The sequence below is a fragment of the Falco peregrinus genome, chromosome 2 (assembly GCF_023634155.1).
Source record: "Falco peregrinus isolate bFalPer1 chromosome 2, bFalPer1.pri, whole genome shotgun sequence".
Lineage (NCBI taxonomy): Eukaryota > Metazoa > Chordata > Aves > Falconiformes > Falconidae > Falco > Falco peregrinus.
Window position 1 is genome coordinate 54,522,548 of NC_073722.1, and position 16,961 is coordinate 54,539,508.

Consider the following 16,961-nt stretch of genomic DNA (forward strand, 5'->3'; position numbering starts at 1 on the left):
TTCCTTCCTTTTTTCCTTCCTTGCTTCCTTGCTTTATTTATTTATTATTCCTTTCCTCCTTCCTTCCTTCCTTTCTTTCTTTCTTTCTTTCTATCTTTCTTTTTTATTCCTTTCCTTCCTTCCTTTCTTTCTTTCTTTCTTTATTATTCCTTCATTCCTACCTTTCTTTTTTCTTCCTGTCTTTTTCTTCCTTCCTTTCTTTCTTCCTGTCTTTTTCTTCCTTTCTTTCTTTCTTCCTTCCTTTCTTTCTTCCTTCCTTTCTTTCTTCCTTCCTTTCTTTCTTCCTTTCTCTCTTTCTGTGGAAGTCTGCACAGCTTAACCACAGGGCCCTTTTTCCTTTCTGTGCCAGAAATAGCTGCCAAAAAGGCTGTGTTCACTTGGGCTGTACAAAGAAAACTTCAAATGAAACTTCCAGCCATATGGCAACAGGTCAGGAGGTGATATTCGGTACACCAGTTTAAATTCAAGGTAGTTCACTGTGTTGTTTCACCAGGTGCAGCAGGCTTCTGTGAAATGCATTTTTTGCAAGGGGCTGTGCACTGCCAGCTCACCGGGAAGTGCATGTTGCCTACTGGCTGAAAAGAATTTGGAAAAAAAATAACTTGCAACACAACACTTGTGTACGGTTTGTACCCCGCATGGCAAGGCACTGGCCATGGAGCTGCTGGCCCCCACGTGGAGGCACAGCCCCGTGGTCCAACAGGCCCTGGCCACAATGCGGTGAGCAGCTCTTCCCCAAGCACCGCTGCCATGGAGGGGGTGCTGTGCGCTGGGTCCGCGCCCACCCCAGTCCTCCAGCAATGGAGGTGCTGCAGCCCTGCCTCGGGGTGCCCCAAGAAGGTGGACCATGTCCTCGGTCGAAACGGTGACCTTGCATTTCTGTGATCTGAAGGAACAGCTTGGTGCTGCTTCACCACGAGGAGCAGTTGGCTGCTTTTGTACCCTCTGAACTCTTTGACATATGGTTTGCATGACAAAGGCCCAGGGCAGGTGACAGCCCCGAGTACTGGAACATGCAAACCCTACACCCCTGCCCAGCAAAGTGCAGCCCACAGAGGGGCAGCCTGTAATGCCTGGTCAGACAATAGTTAAACATTTTTGCCTCCTCCTCCTTTAGGCAGCTACTCACTGTGCAGGGTTCACTACTTGTGCCCCGCTTGTCAACATTTCTCCTCCAACAAAATGGAGGCTCACCAAGCTGGGACACATTTAAATGTCAAGATGTCTGGGGAAAAGTCATCCTGCCTCTTTTAAACTTTGCCAAAACGGGCCCAATAAAAATACAGGCAGCTTTTGGCAAGCTGCCTAGGTATGGTACATTTTCCATGCATACTGTTTGCCCAATAAACAGGTCTAAAGCACTTGAGACCCTCGTGGAGACAATACCTGTGGCCCGTGACAGCCATTGCTTGTCCTGCAAGCCCAGCTGGGTCTGAACAGCTCTTAACCCTGCAAGTGTCATCTCCTACCCACACCTCTGGGTTGATGCATGGATGAACGAATACATGGGTGAACACATGCATGAATGCACGTACGGATGCATGGACAGATATTGGCTTGCAGTGCACTGAACCCACTGGTTGCTCCCTGACCATGAAAGCAGCAGGTGATCTGTGTGGCTGCAGCAGGGTCCTGAATGTTATGCACTATCTCTTGGTCTCACCTCTAGTTCCCTTCAGGTGTCTGTACGGGTGACTGCTGTTAGTAAGCCTTGCAGAAAGTGACAGGTCTGAGGGCTGAACATGCTTGAGGCAGGAGGTTGGCATCAGTTTGCAAGCTGCCGTATCCTGAACAGCTCACACTGCCGCCTGCAAGCACCACTCAGTGCAAAGCAGCTCTCAGGCAACGGTGGATGTGTCTCCTGAACACCTTTTAACATTTTGGTTTGTAGTAGGTGGGTGGGCTTCTGTGAAGGTGTCAAAGTATGCCAAAAGGGTGCAGTGTGGGCACTTGCAGAACCCACTTTGTGAATTACATGGTGAGGGCCATAAACACTTTTTGAAGAACTAGCTTTTGGCAATCGTTTCATGTCCAGACATGAAAAAATCAGGGATAAGCTGAGGGCTAAAACTTAAATATCCACTGAATAAATAGTGTCTTTATTTAAAAAAAAAAAAAAAAAAGCCAACAGAAAATGCCCTGACAGTGATGTGACCTCAGTGGCAGAAAGATAGCTACATCCATATATTCAGACTTGGAGGAGATACTGTAACAGGACCAAGATGCTTAAGTGGGTTGCTGGAGCTACACAGGCAATACGCATTGCCTCTGTTCTTCCCATGCTTGTGGAAGTTCACCTTACTGTTAAATTTCCCTCAGGCATTGCACACAGGGTATACCGGTCACTAGTATTACATGTCCTGGTTTATTCTATTGCATGACCAGCAACGGTGCATTTTCAGTAAAATCTTCTATGATTTTTGCTGTTTAACCACCTAAAGGTTTTAATTCCAAAGGTTAGTAACAAACAAGCTGTAACAACATGCCTGTAGCATGGAGACATGGTGTGTACCATGAAGTAACTGGGGGTGAGAGGAGGGTGTGTGCCATGAAGTGACCAAGCAGCTAATGCTACAGATGCTGTCGTGAAAGCCAAGCTGAGATGCAAGACTTGGTTCCAAATTGACCTAATCTTAGAGTAAATCTGAGTTTCTGAAGGAAAGAGGGCAACGTGCCAGGAAATAAAGAGCTTGGTAATTCTAAACAAGTAGCTTGTACTGGATATTGGGGTCCAGCCTACATAAAACTGTTGGAATTTTTGCTAATGAGTGTTAGATATCTTTATAAATACTTAATACAGAATGCATATGTGAAATAACACAAACTTTAATAATTTTAAGGTTTGGGATCTCCAAGTCCAAAGTTGTAGGATATGGTGTCTAAGGCTTGATTTTCATAAGGAGTTTCTGTGCTACCTTAGTCTTTGCATTAGTTTACCTTGACTTTTTGAGGATCATGCTTACATGATTTTGCCACACTGATAAAAGACTGAGCCTGAATAAAAACGGAACAAGTATCTATCGGTAAAGGATCTATCTGCATGTATCTTGGCACATTGCTAGGGTAAAACAAGGTTAAATTTGTATGTTTAAGTTCTCAGTTGATTTCCCTTCATTAGGAAGTGGCTGCATTTTAGTGCTGTTGTGCCCAATGGATTACAGAATGTTTTACACTGTAATGCAAAGCTTCGCCCCTGTGATGTGCACAATGCTTAGCAATCCAGCAGGGAAAGCTCCTGGGAAGTTTTAACACTGCATCAGTTAAGTTAATGTAATTTCCTTTCCCTTGCCTGGCTTTGTTATCCAGGAGTTGTTGCTGCAGTAACCGAGCCGCAGGATACACAGCAATTAAAGCTATGGGTGGTTGCACTTCAAGAAGATCGCCCCAGGAATACTACTTCACAGAGGTGTTTTTAGGACCCAATTTGATGAAAACTTTCTGGCAGCAGAACCAACATATGCCATTTTCTAACTTGGCCTTTGTAGATCTGCAAGATAAAGTTAATCTTATTATTTTTAATCTATGTTTGTTTCTATATTTGCTTCAGGTTTAACCAAGCAAAATGTGCTAGGTGAAGGAGACAGCACAGAGAGGGAACATATTCGTTCCATGTATTCATTCATCCAGCTGGGAAAACACTTGTGAACATGTAGGTACAGCACAGCGTTAAGCATTTGTTCAGGAGCTCTTTTCCCTGTTGGAACAAAAGTAACCATTGACATTTGGAACTGCTTACAGAGCTGATGAGGAACCATTGTGAGACAGCTGCTCTGCACAGCAGCAATTCAGCTGATTTTTATGAGTTCTTCCCCCACACCATTCTTCCCTGCTTGCTTGGCATCAATGGACATCATCACTGGGAACACCCAGAGAGGCTTTCCTGACTTTGAGTTGACTAGAATGTGCTTTACATCCTTTCTCATCCCATCTCTTAGGTGAGCTGTAATTGCATCAATATGGAGAAACAGCACATTTCTATCTTGTGAGATTCTTAGTGTGAAGCCATGACCGTTACTACCATGAATACCCTGGTTTCTATCTAAGACAGGCCAGTATCCCCTTCCATTTCAGAAAATGAGGAGCAGTAAAATGAGAGCATTTACCATCGTGGTAACTAAAAGCACTCTCCTCACAGCCTTGAAAAGATTATCACTTCACATGTGGATTTTAACAGAGACCTGGTGGGTAGGAATGGAAAGAACTACACACCCAAGGACAGTCTCAAGGTTGCTGTTCCCCCTGCTGTCTTGGTTAATGCAGCCTGCTATGCTTCTGTGATGTACATCAGTACTTTTCTGGTAGCACAAAGGACAGTCAAACAGGTCCTCCAACCTGTCATTGCTGCATGCCAGCCCTGAGTTTCAGGATGAAAGAGCAATCCAGGACTCCATGTGTGATTACACAGCATAAGGCTGAGCAGTCATGCCTGCAAACACTTGGGCCTGTGCAGTCAGTTCCATCCCTACCATCATGCACAAAGCAGAATCCTGCTTCTCCTTCCCTAACAAATCTGTTTTCCCTCTTGACTAAAACATTTGTGACCCAGAGAACCCTCCTTGCATTCTCACAACAAACCAGTCTTTCCCCTCACTCCTGAGGCATGTCCTCTCCCTGGCTTTCCTCAATAACCAAAGCTGGTGAGTCAAACTCTTCCTTCTGTCTCTCATCACTCAGCCTAAGACCTCTGCTTCCTCTGGCACACTCTTCATGTGGATATTTTAACTAAACCAACTACCCTGCAGTCACAGAGAGAGTTCTAGCCACTCTGACATACCACTTCACATTCATCAATACATGCAAGATGACTGGGACTCAGCGTCAGCATCACAGTGTGCTAATTCTGCAACAGCTTGTAGTAAAGCTGTAGAAGGGGAGCTACCAAATGTATGCCAGGGAATTAACAGATTGTTGTTGACTATCATAGCTCTGTCTTTGCAGTGTGCTCTGCACAGAGAGCAGAGCAAGACATTTATGTAACTAAAGATCCTCTTGGAAACTAGATTGGGTACTGAAAGTGTAGTATGGTGCTGTTTTCTGTATACCTAGTTGTCACCTAGGTAGCTCCTGAGCATGCTGATGTGATGCACTACAGGGGATGCTATTACTGTAAAGGTGACACTCAACCTTCTTATGATCCTGCTTCTCAGATACTAGTTATTTAATCTGTATTAAGCGTCTTTCTTTAACAAGTGCTCCAATTACAGAATGAGGGTTGTTTGTGTTAGTGAACTTACGTTGTTCTCTGCTTCAAAGGATCATTTGAACTGATCAGTGTCATCTTTGATGTGTTAGCCACATTTCAATTAAAGGCTGGTTTTGGTCAGTATCTGGGTTGGAAACATCCTTTCAAGGGGGATTTAGCAAAGGATCCTAAGAATTGTTAAGGTGAAGGTTTTTACAGGTGAGGAGATAAACTACAGCAACAGCTGCTATGGAACTCCAACTTGGACAACAGGGTCGGCTTCCTTGCTCGTGTCATATTCAGTTAGCAGCTACGCTCCCTCCAACCTCACAGCTTCCAGTCACCAACCATCAGCTAGCTTTACTTCTCATTACACTAGACAGTAGAAAGGATACATGCTTTATCATCTTGTCACCACTGATGAATAGCCTTTGACCAGGGTGTTACAGAAAGACTAGAGAAAGAAAATGCAGTTTAATGTAAGATTATACAAGGTCAAAACACAATTAGAACAGCCATGCTGAATAGCATGCACACTGACCCACAAGTCACAACAGTCTCAAAACCATCACTGGTGAGAAAAGTCACTTTGTACCAGTTACTCCCCTTCTTTGAAACTTTACAGAGCACTGAAAATTTAGTCTGTATAAAGTGTAAGATTTCTGCATTGTAGAAGATACCCCTTACTATGGAAGCCCAACAGAAAGATGGAACCATGTCTTTTTCAGGATCTTCATCAGCACCTTGCTGTTCTGTTAACAGCTTCATCAGAATATCCATGAGATACTGCTGTTACAGCTCCCCAGCCAGTACGAATGAACACCGTACTGGTTTGGAGGAAGTCCAGCAAGGCCAAGAGCATAGTGGAAGGCAGTCTGGAACTCCCTCTTCATCACTGCCATGCTATCCGAGCGCACAGAGGGCCCTCTCCCTGCGGCCACGCTGCCACATAGACATGGAGAGCTTCAGCAGGACATACCCACATCTCTCCACATAACCTCGGTTGGATCAAATACCTCTCTTGGCCTATATGAGATACATACAAAGGTTTGCGCTCCCTTCAGTCAGCTGGAGGTCACTCGAGCACAGAAGCTCTGGCTGTGCTGTGTTTTGGTGATTTGCCACCAACTCTTCTCTAAAGAGGGCACCAGAACAGGCTGTGGTAAACACTACACGGCGCCATACACACCCTGAGGAGAGCGACAGGAGACTCCAAGTCCCAGGGAGAGATCTTAACACTTCAATAGTTACAGGAGAGTAGTTACCATTTGAAGGGCCAGCCCCAAGTTTCAACCTGGATATTGACACGCAGAATCGAACTCTACAGCTCGAGGAGAGTTATAAAGCAGGTATGATTATTGCGGCACCAGGTGCAAGGGGGATCCCTCCTCCTAGTTTGCACACTGTTTCAACAAACAGTCCAATATTTATTATACAAAGTCATGTATATACATAAGGTTTCTGAACATTCAGAATCTTCTCCCTCTGGCGCCTCTTCAAGACGTACTTTTCACCTTCTTGCAGTTACCTGAAGTTCTTGTTTATCTTTGCATTCATTAGCAGTCTTTGTTATTTAGTTTCTGTTATCTTAAAACATCTGCTAGCAAACGATTAGTCCTTCCTTATTGTCCACTCTAAACATGCCAAGGTAATACATGTCCATTGGGCTGGTTTTGATCTATATCAGCATGATCCCCATATGGGGGATCCACCTTCTTCGGGGTGGGGGCCATTTGAGTAGGAGGTCGCTGATCTCCTACTACCACAATTATTTTACCCTGGTTTATTTTCTTTTAGCAGTTAGCACATCCTCGTCAGAAGGCTCCTTATTTACACTTTTGTTGAGCTCATCTACATCAGTACTAATTGTCCCTTCTCAGGGCTAAGTGCTAAGCTCCCGCACTTTGCTCTTTCTCATATGTTAATGTTTCTGTTATCTATGTAGCTTCTGTCTGCAGCAGAGTTCTAGGTTTTTCACTATATCATTATCATGGGACAAGTAACAGGATCTTGAAGAGGATCAGGCTGATCTGCCATTCTGGAGATGACGGCACCAAAGGAGGTGAGGGCGCGCAGGAAAACAGCAAGCTGAAGCTCAGGCTGCCAGCTATGGAGCCTGGCTGCTTTGTTTTGCCTTGGGATTCAGCAGGGGTGGCTGCGGTAGAAGGGGCAGCCATCACATTAAACTGTGCACAAATCACCTGGGTGGGCCAGCTGTAATTAATGGCGAAGGATGGCCGGGGAGTAATTCAGAGCTGAGTCAGCTGCAGCCAGCTGTTCTCTGCAGGAGGCCTTCCGGAGCCCCCAGGAGCACAGGTAGGTAACCTTAGACACCTTTTAACCTTACCAGTCCGCCCATTGTTTCAGGCTTGGGCGGGACTGGGGTGAGGCGCACCCGCACGCCCCCGTCCCTGCAGGCGGCCCGCGGGTTCCGGCCCCGCCAACGCCCGCCGCCACACCTGCCGCGCTGGGCAAGGCCAGGGCCAACGCGTTGGGCGGGCAACCAATGGCAGCGCTCCGAGCTACTCCGAGTGCCCAATCGGAGGGGGGCGCTGCGAGCGGCTCCGCGGCTATAAAAGGGCCGTGGGGGGACAGCGGCTGGCCTTCGTTGGTTCCGCTATGTCCCGGGGTGCCCCAGCTGCGGCCGCCCCCCTTCTGGGAAATGATGCTGCTGCTGGCCCGGGAGCCGGGTATGGAGTGGCTGGAGCTGGGCCTTACTGCGCAGGCAGCCACCTGCCTGCATCGTGGCCGAGGAGCAGCGTGGGGGACCGAGGCGGTGGCGCAGCCCCGCAGCTCCTGGGAGGACGGCGTGGCGGTGGCTGGTAAGTGCGGCCCGTGCTCTGTGGCGAGGATCCCAGGACACCCGGTGGTGGGTGGCTCAGCACCTGCCCCGCCGTGGATGGGGCCTGGCCTCTGGTTCTGGGTGGGGGGCAAGCGGGTCGCTGGTGGCTGTGGCTCTTGCTGGGCAGCCTTTCCCTGGTTTTGCCCGAGTTCATGTGCTTTTGGAAGGAGGCCTTGAAAGAATTTCCCTTCCTAGGCTTGGAAATACAGTGCCTTCTGGCTGGAGTGTGCCCTTTGCAGTTGCTATTTCTGTAAGCCATACCAGGAAGGCTTGGTTTTAAAAATGCTTTTTGCTTCTCTTGTCAATTGCTACTCCACAAACCTGTACATTCCCAGAGTGTTGCCAGATCTAGTGCCTGAAATGGTCCTGGTATGTTGCTTGTAGTTTCCCATTTGAAAAATGTCTTTGGTCTTAACAGCTCTGGGTGTAGCTTTGTGTGAATTTGTCTTTAATCAGATAAACTAGCAGAGCATTGTCTAGGGGTGTATTGCACTGAAGAATGCTATTTTTATTGCTGCTTAAGTGACATGCTTGTGTCCCTTGTCAGCATGAGCTAACATGTGAACTGTCTTGTAGGAAGGGAGTTTAGTTGTCCTCAGAAACATTCCTTGGGACCTTGGCCGCTGAAGACATTGTCGTTGTTGGAGAGCTCAGGAGATAGTAGGCTTTGGCAAGCTTACCTGGAAGGACTGAAGAAATTCCTTCTCTTTAGGAAAAGCATGAGAATGCCTGCAGCCTGGCCAATTCCAAAGGAGCAAGTTAGAGACTTTTTGGCTGTAGAATCTCATCGTTCATCCTCAAAGACACTCATGTATGTGGCAGCACTGTCTTACTTATCAAAACTGACTGGTAACCCTGATCCTCTGGAAGACGCTGTAACCCGTTGTATGGTGGTAGGGTTGAAATGTCAAGTGGGCATCCTAAGGGATAAATACTTGCCTGTAACAATTGAGGTGTTGCGATCTCTCTTAGGAGCTCTGGAGTCTGTATGCATAACTCCTTATGAATGCTTACTGTTTCGTGCATTATTTACTGTAGCTTTTTTTGGGGCACTTCGGATAGGTGAGATGGTGGCAAAGCACCATAATGTACTGCAGCCTGAGCTGCTGTACCTGAGTGATCTCCAGCTGATGGAGAGGAGAGTGGTGTTTTGCCTGTGTAACTCTCCTGTGGCTCAGGAGAGACAACTCATCAGCCTTGGGCTGTCTGGAGAGCCGTGGGTGTGCCCTGTTCTGGCCCTCCATCGCTACGTGATAGTTCGTTCACAGCTGGAAGGGCCACTCTTTATGCACTCTGATAACACTACTGTAACGAAGAGGGAGTTCCTGACCATTCTCCGATGTGCCCTGCGGCTGCTGGGGTTATGCCCAGAGCAATATGGTGTGCATTCCTTCTGGCTGGGGACTGCTGCCACTGCTGCACGCTGTGGGTATCCCAGGGAAGATGTCACTCGCCTAGCAAGATGGCCCTGTGTGATGCCAGAGAGATCATAGCCATGGAGGCCAACGGTGAAATGGAAGCTAATGAATTACCTTCTTTCTGTAGAGCTGGCTTTTAATAGTGTAGTTTCTAGTCTTTGACAGTAATTTAGTATAATGCCTGTAATGAATTTTCTACCTCGAAGTGGGGTGATCTGTGAAGGTCACTCACAGTAGCTGCTTGTGCTGTTTGTAGTGTTGGTGGTGGGGTGTCAAACCTGCTGTGCATGGACCTTGTCTGTCTTGTCTTGACAGAGCAAGTCTGCAGACAGTTTTATCTTGTATAGTGTGAGTATACGTTTCCTTTTGACGTGCAGAATTAGACTCTATAACTCGAAAGTTATAAAGTAGGTATGTTTATTGTGCGCAGATGGCCCGGGGGATCGCTCCTCCACAAGCGTGCATGCCCAAAGTGAGGAACCATCTCACATTTATACAATAAAACAAATGAATATTCAATTAACGCCTATACATATTCGTTACCTAAAGCCGCTTACTCTTGCTTCGTATGTTAATTAGTTTATCAGTCCTTTGCCTGGAATGTGGTGGTCTTGCAGGTTTGTAGGTGATTCAAGTTCTTGTGGCCATCCGATCTTCTCCAGCAAGGAGACTTAGCACTCCCTCCCTCTAGATAGCATTGGAATATCTCTCATCCTTTTCTCATTCTTTTTTAAAATAGCCCCTTTTGTTAGAGGAAGAAGGGCAGGCGTCTCCTCAAAACTGTAGGAGTCTCCTCAAGGCTGTGTGCCTGTGTGACCAGACACCGCACCCATGACTAGTCACCATACCCACATTCCTGGGCAGACATATACAATCACAGTCGATGTCCATTGTCCCCATTTCACACTATTTCTCCATATCACTTTTTAAAAACAGTCTCTGCCTACTAGTAATATTGTTGCTCTTTACCAGAAGAAATTGTAGTCTTGGCTTTGACAGCAATGAATGACAAGCAGACTCTGAAGTTTTGAAGGAAGACTCTTGAGACTTTAAGGTGGTAATCATTGTAAAACAGGAGGTAGTTGGATTGCATAGGTGCACGCTTTTAGCACTGACATGTCACTAAGGTGAAAAGGGAAATATAAGCTACGTTATTAGCCCAATAACAGACACCAAAGGATGAGCTTTCTGCAATTTCTATCGATAATTGTAAGATGTTCAAAGTAATATCCTTGTACTGCTTAAATAGGGGACAGCAGCTTTCCTGCTCAGCAAACTCTGCCTCTGAAAATACTTTGCTTAATCCTCTAGACCCAATTCCCTCTGAGCATAATTAGCCTAATCAGTATTTTCAATAACAGAAATAGCACGTGGTTCATTTAACAGTTAATGATTTCCTTAGGATATGATACTTGCTGTCCTTAATTCAGCCTACTCTTTTTGCCTGAATTTTAAGTTATTTTTTTAAAAATTGAGGAGTTTTCAACCATAATTGTGAATACAATGGCTTGAGTACTTGTAATTTTGTAATTATAGCATTTATAGTATTTGGATAGCATGTGTTGGAGTATGTTTTTCACCATAGGGCTGGACTGGGAAGGCAGTTGATGTGTCAGATGGTCCCCTGGCCAGAAACTGTGGTGAGCTACCAGCACTGCTCCAAACCTGGACCATGATGATTGCTGATCAGGCTAGCTTTGTATCTTACTCTGCCCTATGCGCGTCTCTAACAAAACTATGGGTTATAGAAGTGTAACCTGAAATTTAATGCTCACTTGATCTCCATGTGGATAATTAGCCATGATTTCTGAGACTTCTGATTGGTAGAATTTAACGCTGTCTATGTAGGGCAGCACTAATCTGCTACTCTACTATGAGTGACATTGTGTTCACTGTGGGAATTAACTACAGTGCAGCGAGACTTCTGTGGTTATGACCGTATCTGAGATCTTTGTAACTGCAGTTCAGCTAAAAGCTTTTTGATTGTGTGGCTTTGTTTGCTAGAAATGCTTGTATAGTAATTTCTGTTCCCATGCATGGAATCAAGTTTAAATAGAGCTAAGGGGATGCAAATGCAGCATCTGCCCAGGAGTTTATCCTGAGGTGCCCGCCAGCTGCTGCTGCTGGTTAGGCTGAACAGACACTTGGAACATACCTGCATAAGGAGCTGCTTTGTGCTCTGTGGAAGCTTTTATGCGTTTTTTGCTGCCACCACTCCCACCCTCCCCCCCCATGCACGTGATGCTTCTGCTTGCTGGCTTATGTTGTACGCAGGCATGCCAGCTTCTAGTGCTGTCTGTTGCCTTGCTGTGAAAGGTGTTTGTATTGGGTATGTGTAGCATGGTTTTGGTGGTGGGGGACCTCTGTAGGAAGAGGTTAAGGGACTGCCCAGTTCATATTTTTGTTTCCCAGTACTCAAATATTTTATTTGGCAAAAAATTAATTTTCCCCAAGTTGAGTCTGTTTTACCTGTGACAATAAGTGATCTGCCCATCTTCAGCCCTCTGTACAAGTAGATCAAAGTAGCTGCACCACTGTTACAGCCCCAGGAGTTTGCAAAATGAATGTGGTACAAAACCAACTCAGTGGATGTGCCTGACCATTTTAACTTGCTGCTAGGGCTCTCCCGTTTAATTGATTTCAGCACTAAAGTGTTTCCCAAATGGGGAAACAGGAAAGCCTTGGAAATATTTTTAGAGTGCAAATGGGATGTTCTAGTAAGGCAGGAATGGCTGCATTAATGTATGTGCTCTTTTAAAAGCTTAGAGGTAAGTCTGTCTTCTGGGGCGCCTGGTATCTGGCAAATACATGCCATGAAGATTGCTCTACAATACTGGGAATACGGATATCTGTCTTATCTGTAATTTCTATGTCTGTGTGATACATGAAGCAGAAGAATTAACTTTGTTCTTATTTATACCTGTGTTCTGTAGCTGTAGCCAGAGATTTTGGGCTTGTACCCCCCCCCCCCCCCCTAATTTGAAGTAACATCTAGGAAGTAGCTGGAGAAATGATGAAGAATTAAGTAGTTACAACTTCACTGAGTTATCATCCAAGCATTAAGAAGATTAATTTGTTTTTAAGGCAGAGCCTTCAGAGGTAATTACTTCAAAAAGCCCTGTTTTGATAGGCTGACATATTTTCATGTAATAGGGTTATAAATGCAGGGTTTGATCTATAATTACTTGTTGGAGCTATAGGTGTCCTCTTAAGTGATAAAACTGAGACAGCTGGGAATTAAATGAGACCTGTTTTTCCCTGAATGTTAGGAGTTTCATATTTCGTCAGTTCAGTATCTGAAAATTGTGATCTCTAACAATATTTGCAAGGTTTTTCCATTTAACTGTTTTAAAGATCCTAAAGAGAAGCAGAAGAAGATATAAGAAGGGTATTTAAGAAGCAAAATGGGGAATTATTTCAACTTGCAATTTTTTCTTATGATGTTAATTAATGACTTCACACATTTTTGTTATGTTAAGGGTGAAAGGCTAAGCATATGGACTCCAGAAGGAGCTAAATTACTCTTGTACTACTGATCACTGCTGTGGGAATTCATTATGTTATGTGGAGATATTGGTGAATAATTATCCACATGGAAGCTTGAACTCTTTACTTAAATTCAACAATTATAAATTGTAGAAGTTGTAATTAGACTGTTTACATGAGTAAAGGGGAAGTGACTAGTTGTATTTTTTATTAATAAACCCCAAAACTTTCTTTGTACACCTGGTTGGTATGCCTTTGATTCTATTCTGATTATGATGCTTATATCAAATACACAGTCTTTAGAATGACAGAGATAATGTTACCCATTAATTACTATAGTACTGAATAATGAAGTATAAAGCCTATGTTCTTACACAGCTAAAATTTTCATTTTGGAAATTGACTTCAGAGTTCATGTTCCTGAAGTGGATGAAATCTGCAAGAAATAGCTTCATATCTACTAGAAATGAAGCGGGTAACTACATCGCATCTTTATCAGGTTTTGCACCAGGATCCATGAGTATTTCTTGCTTGTAGAATGAAAGCATCCCCTGCTAGTCTGATGAAGCAGCATTGTGTCCTTTGATAGCAAAGACTCAAGTCCAGAAGTTAAGGATAAATACACAAATGCCTTAGGGTTTTCTTTTCAGTGATTATGTAGAGAATTAATTGTGCCACAAAAAGTGCTGAGGAGGCTTTTTGACACTATCTGGAATTGCAAAGAATTGCATATCCCAAAATTTTTTCTTGTTTGCAACCAGCACTTGGATGGGAACGAGCTAGCAAAAGAAGACCTTAAAGATTGAGGAGTTCAATTGATTTGTGACTTGAAATGTCCCCAAAGTTCCTTTTGGGTACCTAGAAGTCTTTCGTCACCTTGACTGCTTCCTTCTACTTAGATACATATATCCATCAGTTGTGATGTTTACTTACACGTTGAAGAGACTTGATTATTCTACTCCATAGCAAGGAGGACACTGATATTCTGTCACAGCTGTAATGGCAGCACACTGGGCACAACATGCCAGCACTGTGTTACCCTGCTGTGGCAGGGGAAACATCTGAAGAGGTGTCATTTCATATTTGTAAATTATATCTCAGGTGGCTTGTAATTGCTAATGTTGCAAACTTGGAATCTGCATAGGCATAAAAAATAAACTTATTTTAAGATATCTGAAGGAAAAGCAATTTTTTTTCCTAACAAGATAGGTGAAGAATGCTCTGTTTTATGTGTTGTGATACAAGTTTGGCTGGAAGCATTAGTGTAGTGCCAAATGCACTGATTGCTACTGGCTCATTGACTCATCTCTTCCAAGGACATGTCCTAATGTGTTGCCATCTCATTTTCTGAAGCTGGCTGTGTACTCACAGCAACATGTTGCTTAACCACATCAGTATCTTATTTGCTACTTACATTGCCTTGAAGTACTGGCAGAAGGGAAAGAGAATAAACATGTATCACATCCTATGCTTTTTTTTTTCTTATGTATAGCTTCCCACCAAGATTAAATCAATTACCTATCAGAGTCCAGACCTGACCATATCTCAGTCATTAATACCATTGGATTAGGAGCAGCTCTGTGAAATGGCAGTGTAAGATGCTGCTTTTTCTAGAGCCCAGGAGTAAAGCCTGGAATTTGTTGCTAAAATTGTTTCATGTTCTAGCATGTTCTAATACTAGCTCTTCTATATTAGTTTGCAGAACTGGCTTTTGCACTTTTATATACATGTCCCAAAAGCTATAACCACAGGATGGTTGTAGGATAGTCTGTCTTCTTATAGCTCTGCTATAGCTACAAGCTGGTTTTTTGTAACAAACAAACAAAATTCCTCTTGCCTTTTCCTCAACATCTTGGTTCTGTTTCAGAGTATAACACCCTTCCTTAAGCTGAAGGCAGCTGAGCAATTGGCAAAGATACTTCACAGCCCCCTGCCAATTGTTGGCAGGCAAGTAGCAAATGTTTTCCAAAGCACACAAACCAACTGGATATAATTTGTAGGTATGGTAGCACTTTAATGTTAGAGCACTTTCTTTTATACCTCATATCACCTTTCACAGAACTTGAAAAATAGCAGTTATTAAGCCTGTAAGATTCAGATCACTAGTGTAGGCTAACACTTCTAGATGGCAAATCCTTTGTCTTTATGGGCAAAGTAAGTTTTTTTCAGCCCAGTTAACCAAAGAAAAGGATGTTTCTTCCCGTATTAGTACTTGAATTTTTTTGCCTTGGGAGTACTAAGCCTTCATTTCAATGCATTTGTTGTGGATTGAAAAGAAGGAGCCAGTATCTTAGCACTGAACAATTGCTTAGAATGTTGAGGATGAAAACCAATGGTATGGATACAGCCTCCCTTAACTGATGTGCAGCCGCTGTGCTCAGAGATGCTGTAAGTGCTTGCTTAGTTCTTTTTCAAATTTGTGTCACAATGTAAGTAAAATTGTGTACAACACTGGTGAAGTAGTAGCCTGTATGAATACCATTTTAGCAGCCATCTTGTAATTGGAGTTCTGGGAATTCCTTAAACAGTTGAAAGTTCAGGTTGCTACATTATGATCTGCGGGTTTTTTTCTTGTCTTCATCTTTTGGCACCTTGCCTTTTCAGCCAGCTGCACTGTATTAGTGCACAGCATTAGTCTCAGCTTTTTGTAGGGAACTCATAAACTCTGAGGAACTTGGATAAGAACAGAAGTTTAGATGTAACGTATTCTGTGTTGCAAGGTGAGTATGAACTTATCAGGAAAGCACATGTTTTCAGGGGATGCTGGACTGTCTATGCAGATGTACTTGTGAGCATGATAATTTTTGGTAGTGTTTTAAAGGGATACTCCCATCTCCCTTTCAATTATGGAGTGTGAAACTTCAGTTTTGAGTTAGTATCCAACTGTTGCCCTTCAATCTTGCTTCTTCAGATACTGATTTAATCTTTGGTGCTGTGCATACAAGCTGAAGGAATTGCTTTCTGGGGAACTTAGAGTTGTCTTCAGCCTGCAGTGGCAGCTGAGGGGCTTCCATCTACTTCCAAAAGCTGAGGTAGTCTGCTGTCTTCCATGGCTCACAGGTGATCACAAAGGTGCTTGAGTCTGTCTGCACACTTATTAGAGGGTAAAAATATTTCTCTAATCCAGTTTGTTTTGGAGCATCGGGCTGCCCATCAGAGCAAACCTGTGATCAGAGCGCACAGTGTCTGGGCCCAGAGATTGTCTCTGTGTAGAGCACAGATGCTGTGAACAGCCATTCAAAGGCATGGTGCATGCAATGCTGGAAATGATCCCAATAAGAAAGAGCTGTATATAAATTAGTTTCTGATAGCTAAAATTGTAAAGTAGCTCTGTTCCTAACCCTGCCAGATACTGAATACTTCTCAAGGATGAACAAAATACTAGTCAGCTTGCAAGCATCCTGGTGAAAAAGGATGAACACACTGCATTTTAGATCACTTTAAATAATGGAAGGCTTCTAGGGGCAAAAGATTTTTCTTCTTCAGGTGCTGGGAGGTGGTCAGCAGAACTGCCTGCTTAACCAGACCCAAATGAAATTTATATTCAGAAAACCTCAAAACTGTAACACAAAGATTAGGATTTCCTATCTCTGGAAAATGTAGCTAATATTCTATCTACATGATAACACGATCTGATGTTATGAATGCTTCCTAATGTATTTCCTATCTTCCATGCGTGTAACAGGGTAGAAGAAAAGATGAATGAGTGTGCTGTTTTCAGGTGGCAGGGGATTTCTAGAGAGAAGGAAGGAGGAGGCAGTAGGTGGGTGAGAAAAAAAGAGGTGGAAAGAAACACACTCCATAATCTAGATGAAGTGCTGTATTCTTCTCAGGAGCAGGCACAGTGAGGCTATTCTATGGCAAGAATAACTGCTGTTACCCATGCTGTTAAGACTTCAGACTAAGGAGAGAGGTTTAACTCTGAAGAATTTGTGTGTTGCTTGACCCCATCACAAGATAATATTCTGTAGTGCATGCTGCAAAGAATGTGAATGCAACAGCTTCTGTAGAGAAGAATTGGCAGGAAGGCAGG

At 43.9% G+C, this 16,961-nt stretch overlaps 1 protein-coding gene across 1 annotated transcript; it reads left to right on the forward strand.

Annotated features, from left to right (window-relative positions):
* The first annotated feature begins 7,716 nt into the window (after window positions 1–7,716).
* On the forward strand, window positions 7,717–9,954 carry LOC129783848 (uncharacterized). The gene is made up of 2 exons (XM_055796445.1): window positions 7,717–8,004; window positions 8,601–9,954. The coding sequence occupies exons 1-2, from the start codon at window positions 7,845–7,847 to the stop codon at window positions 9,515–9,517; spliced, it is 1,077 nt and encodes a 358-aa protein (XP_055652420.1). The 5' UTR covers window positions 7,717–7,844; the 3' UTR covers window positions 9,518–9,954.
* The last annotated feature ends 7,007 nt before the right edge of the window (window positions 9,955–16,961 follow it).

Bases quoted from the DNA above. Each gene is read 5' to 3' on its own strand.
- LOC129783848 (XM_055796445.1), top strand. From the start codon at position 7,845: ATGATGCTGCTGCTGGCCCGGGAGCCGGGTATGGAGTGGCTGGAGCTG. The intron at 8,005-8,600 runs GTAAGTGCGGCC...ACTGTCTTGTAG, and splicing joins GGACGGCGTGGCGGTGGCTG to GAAGGGAGTTTAGTTGTCCT.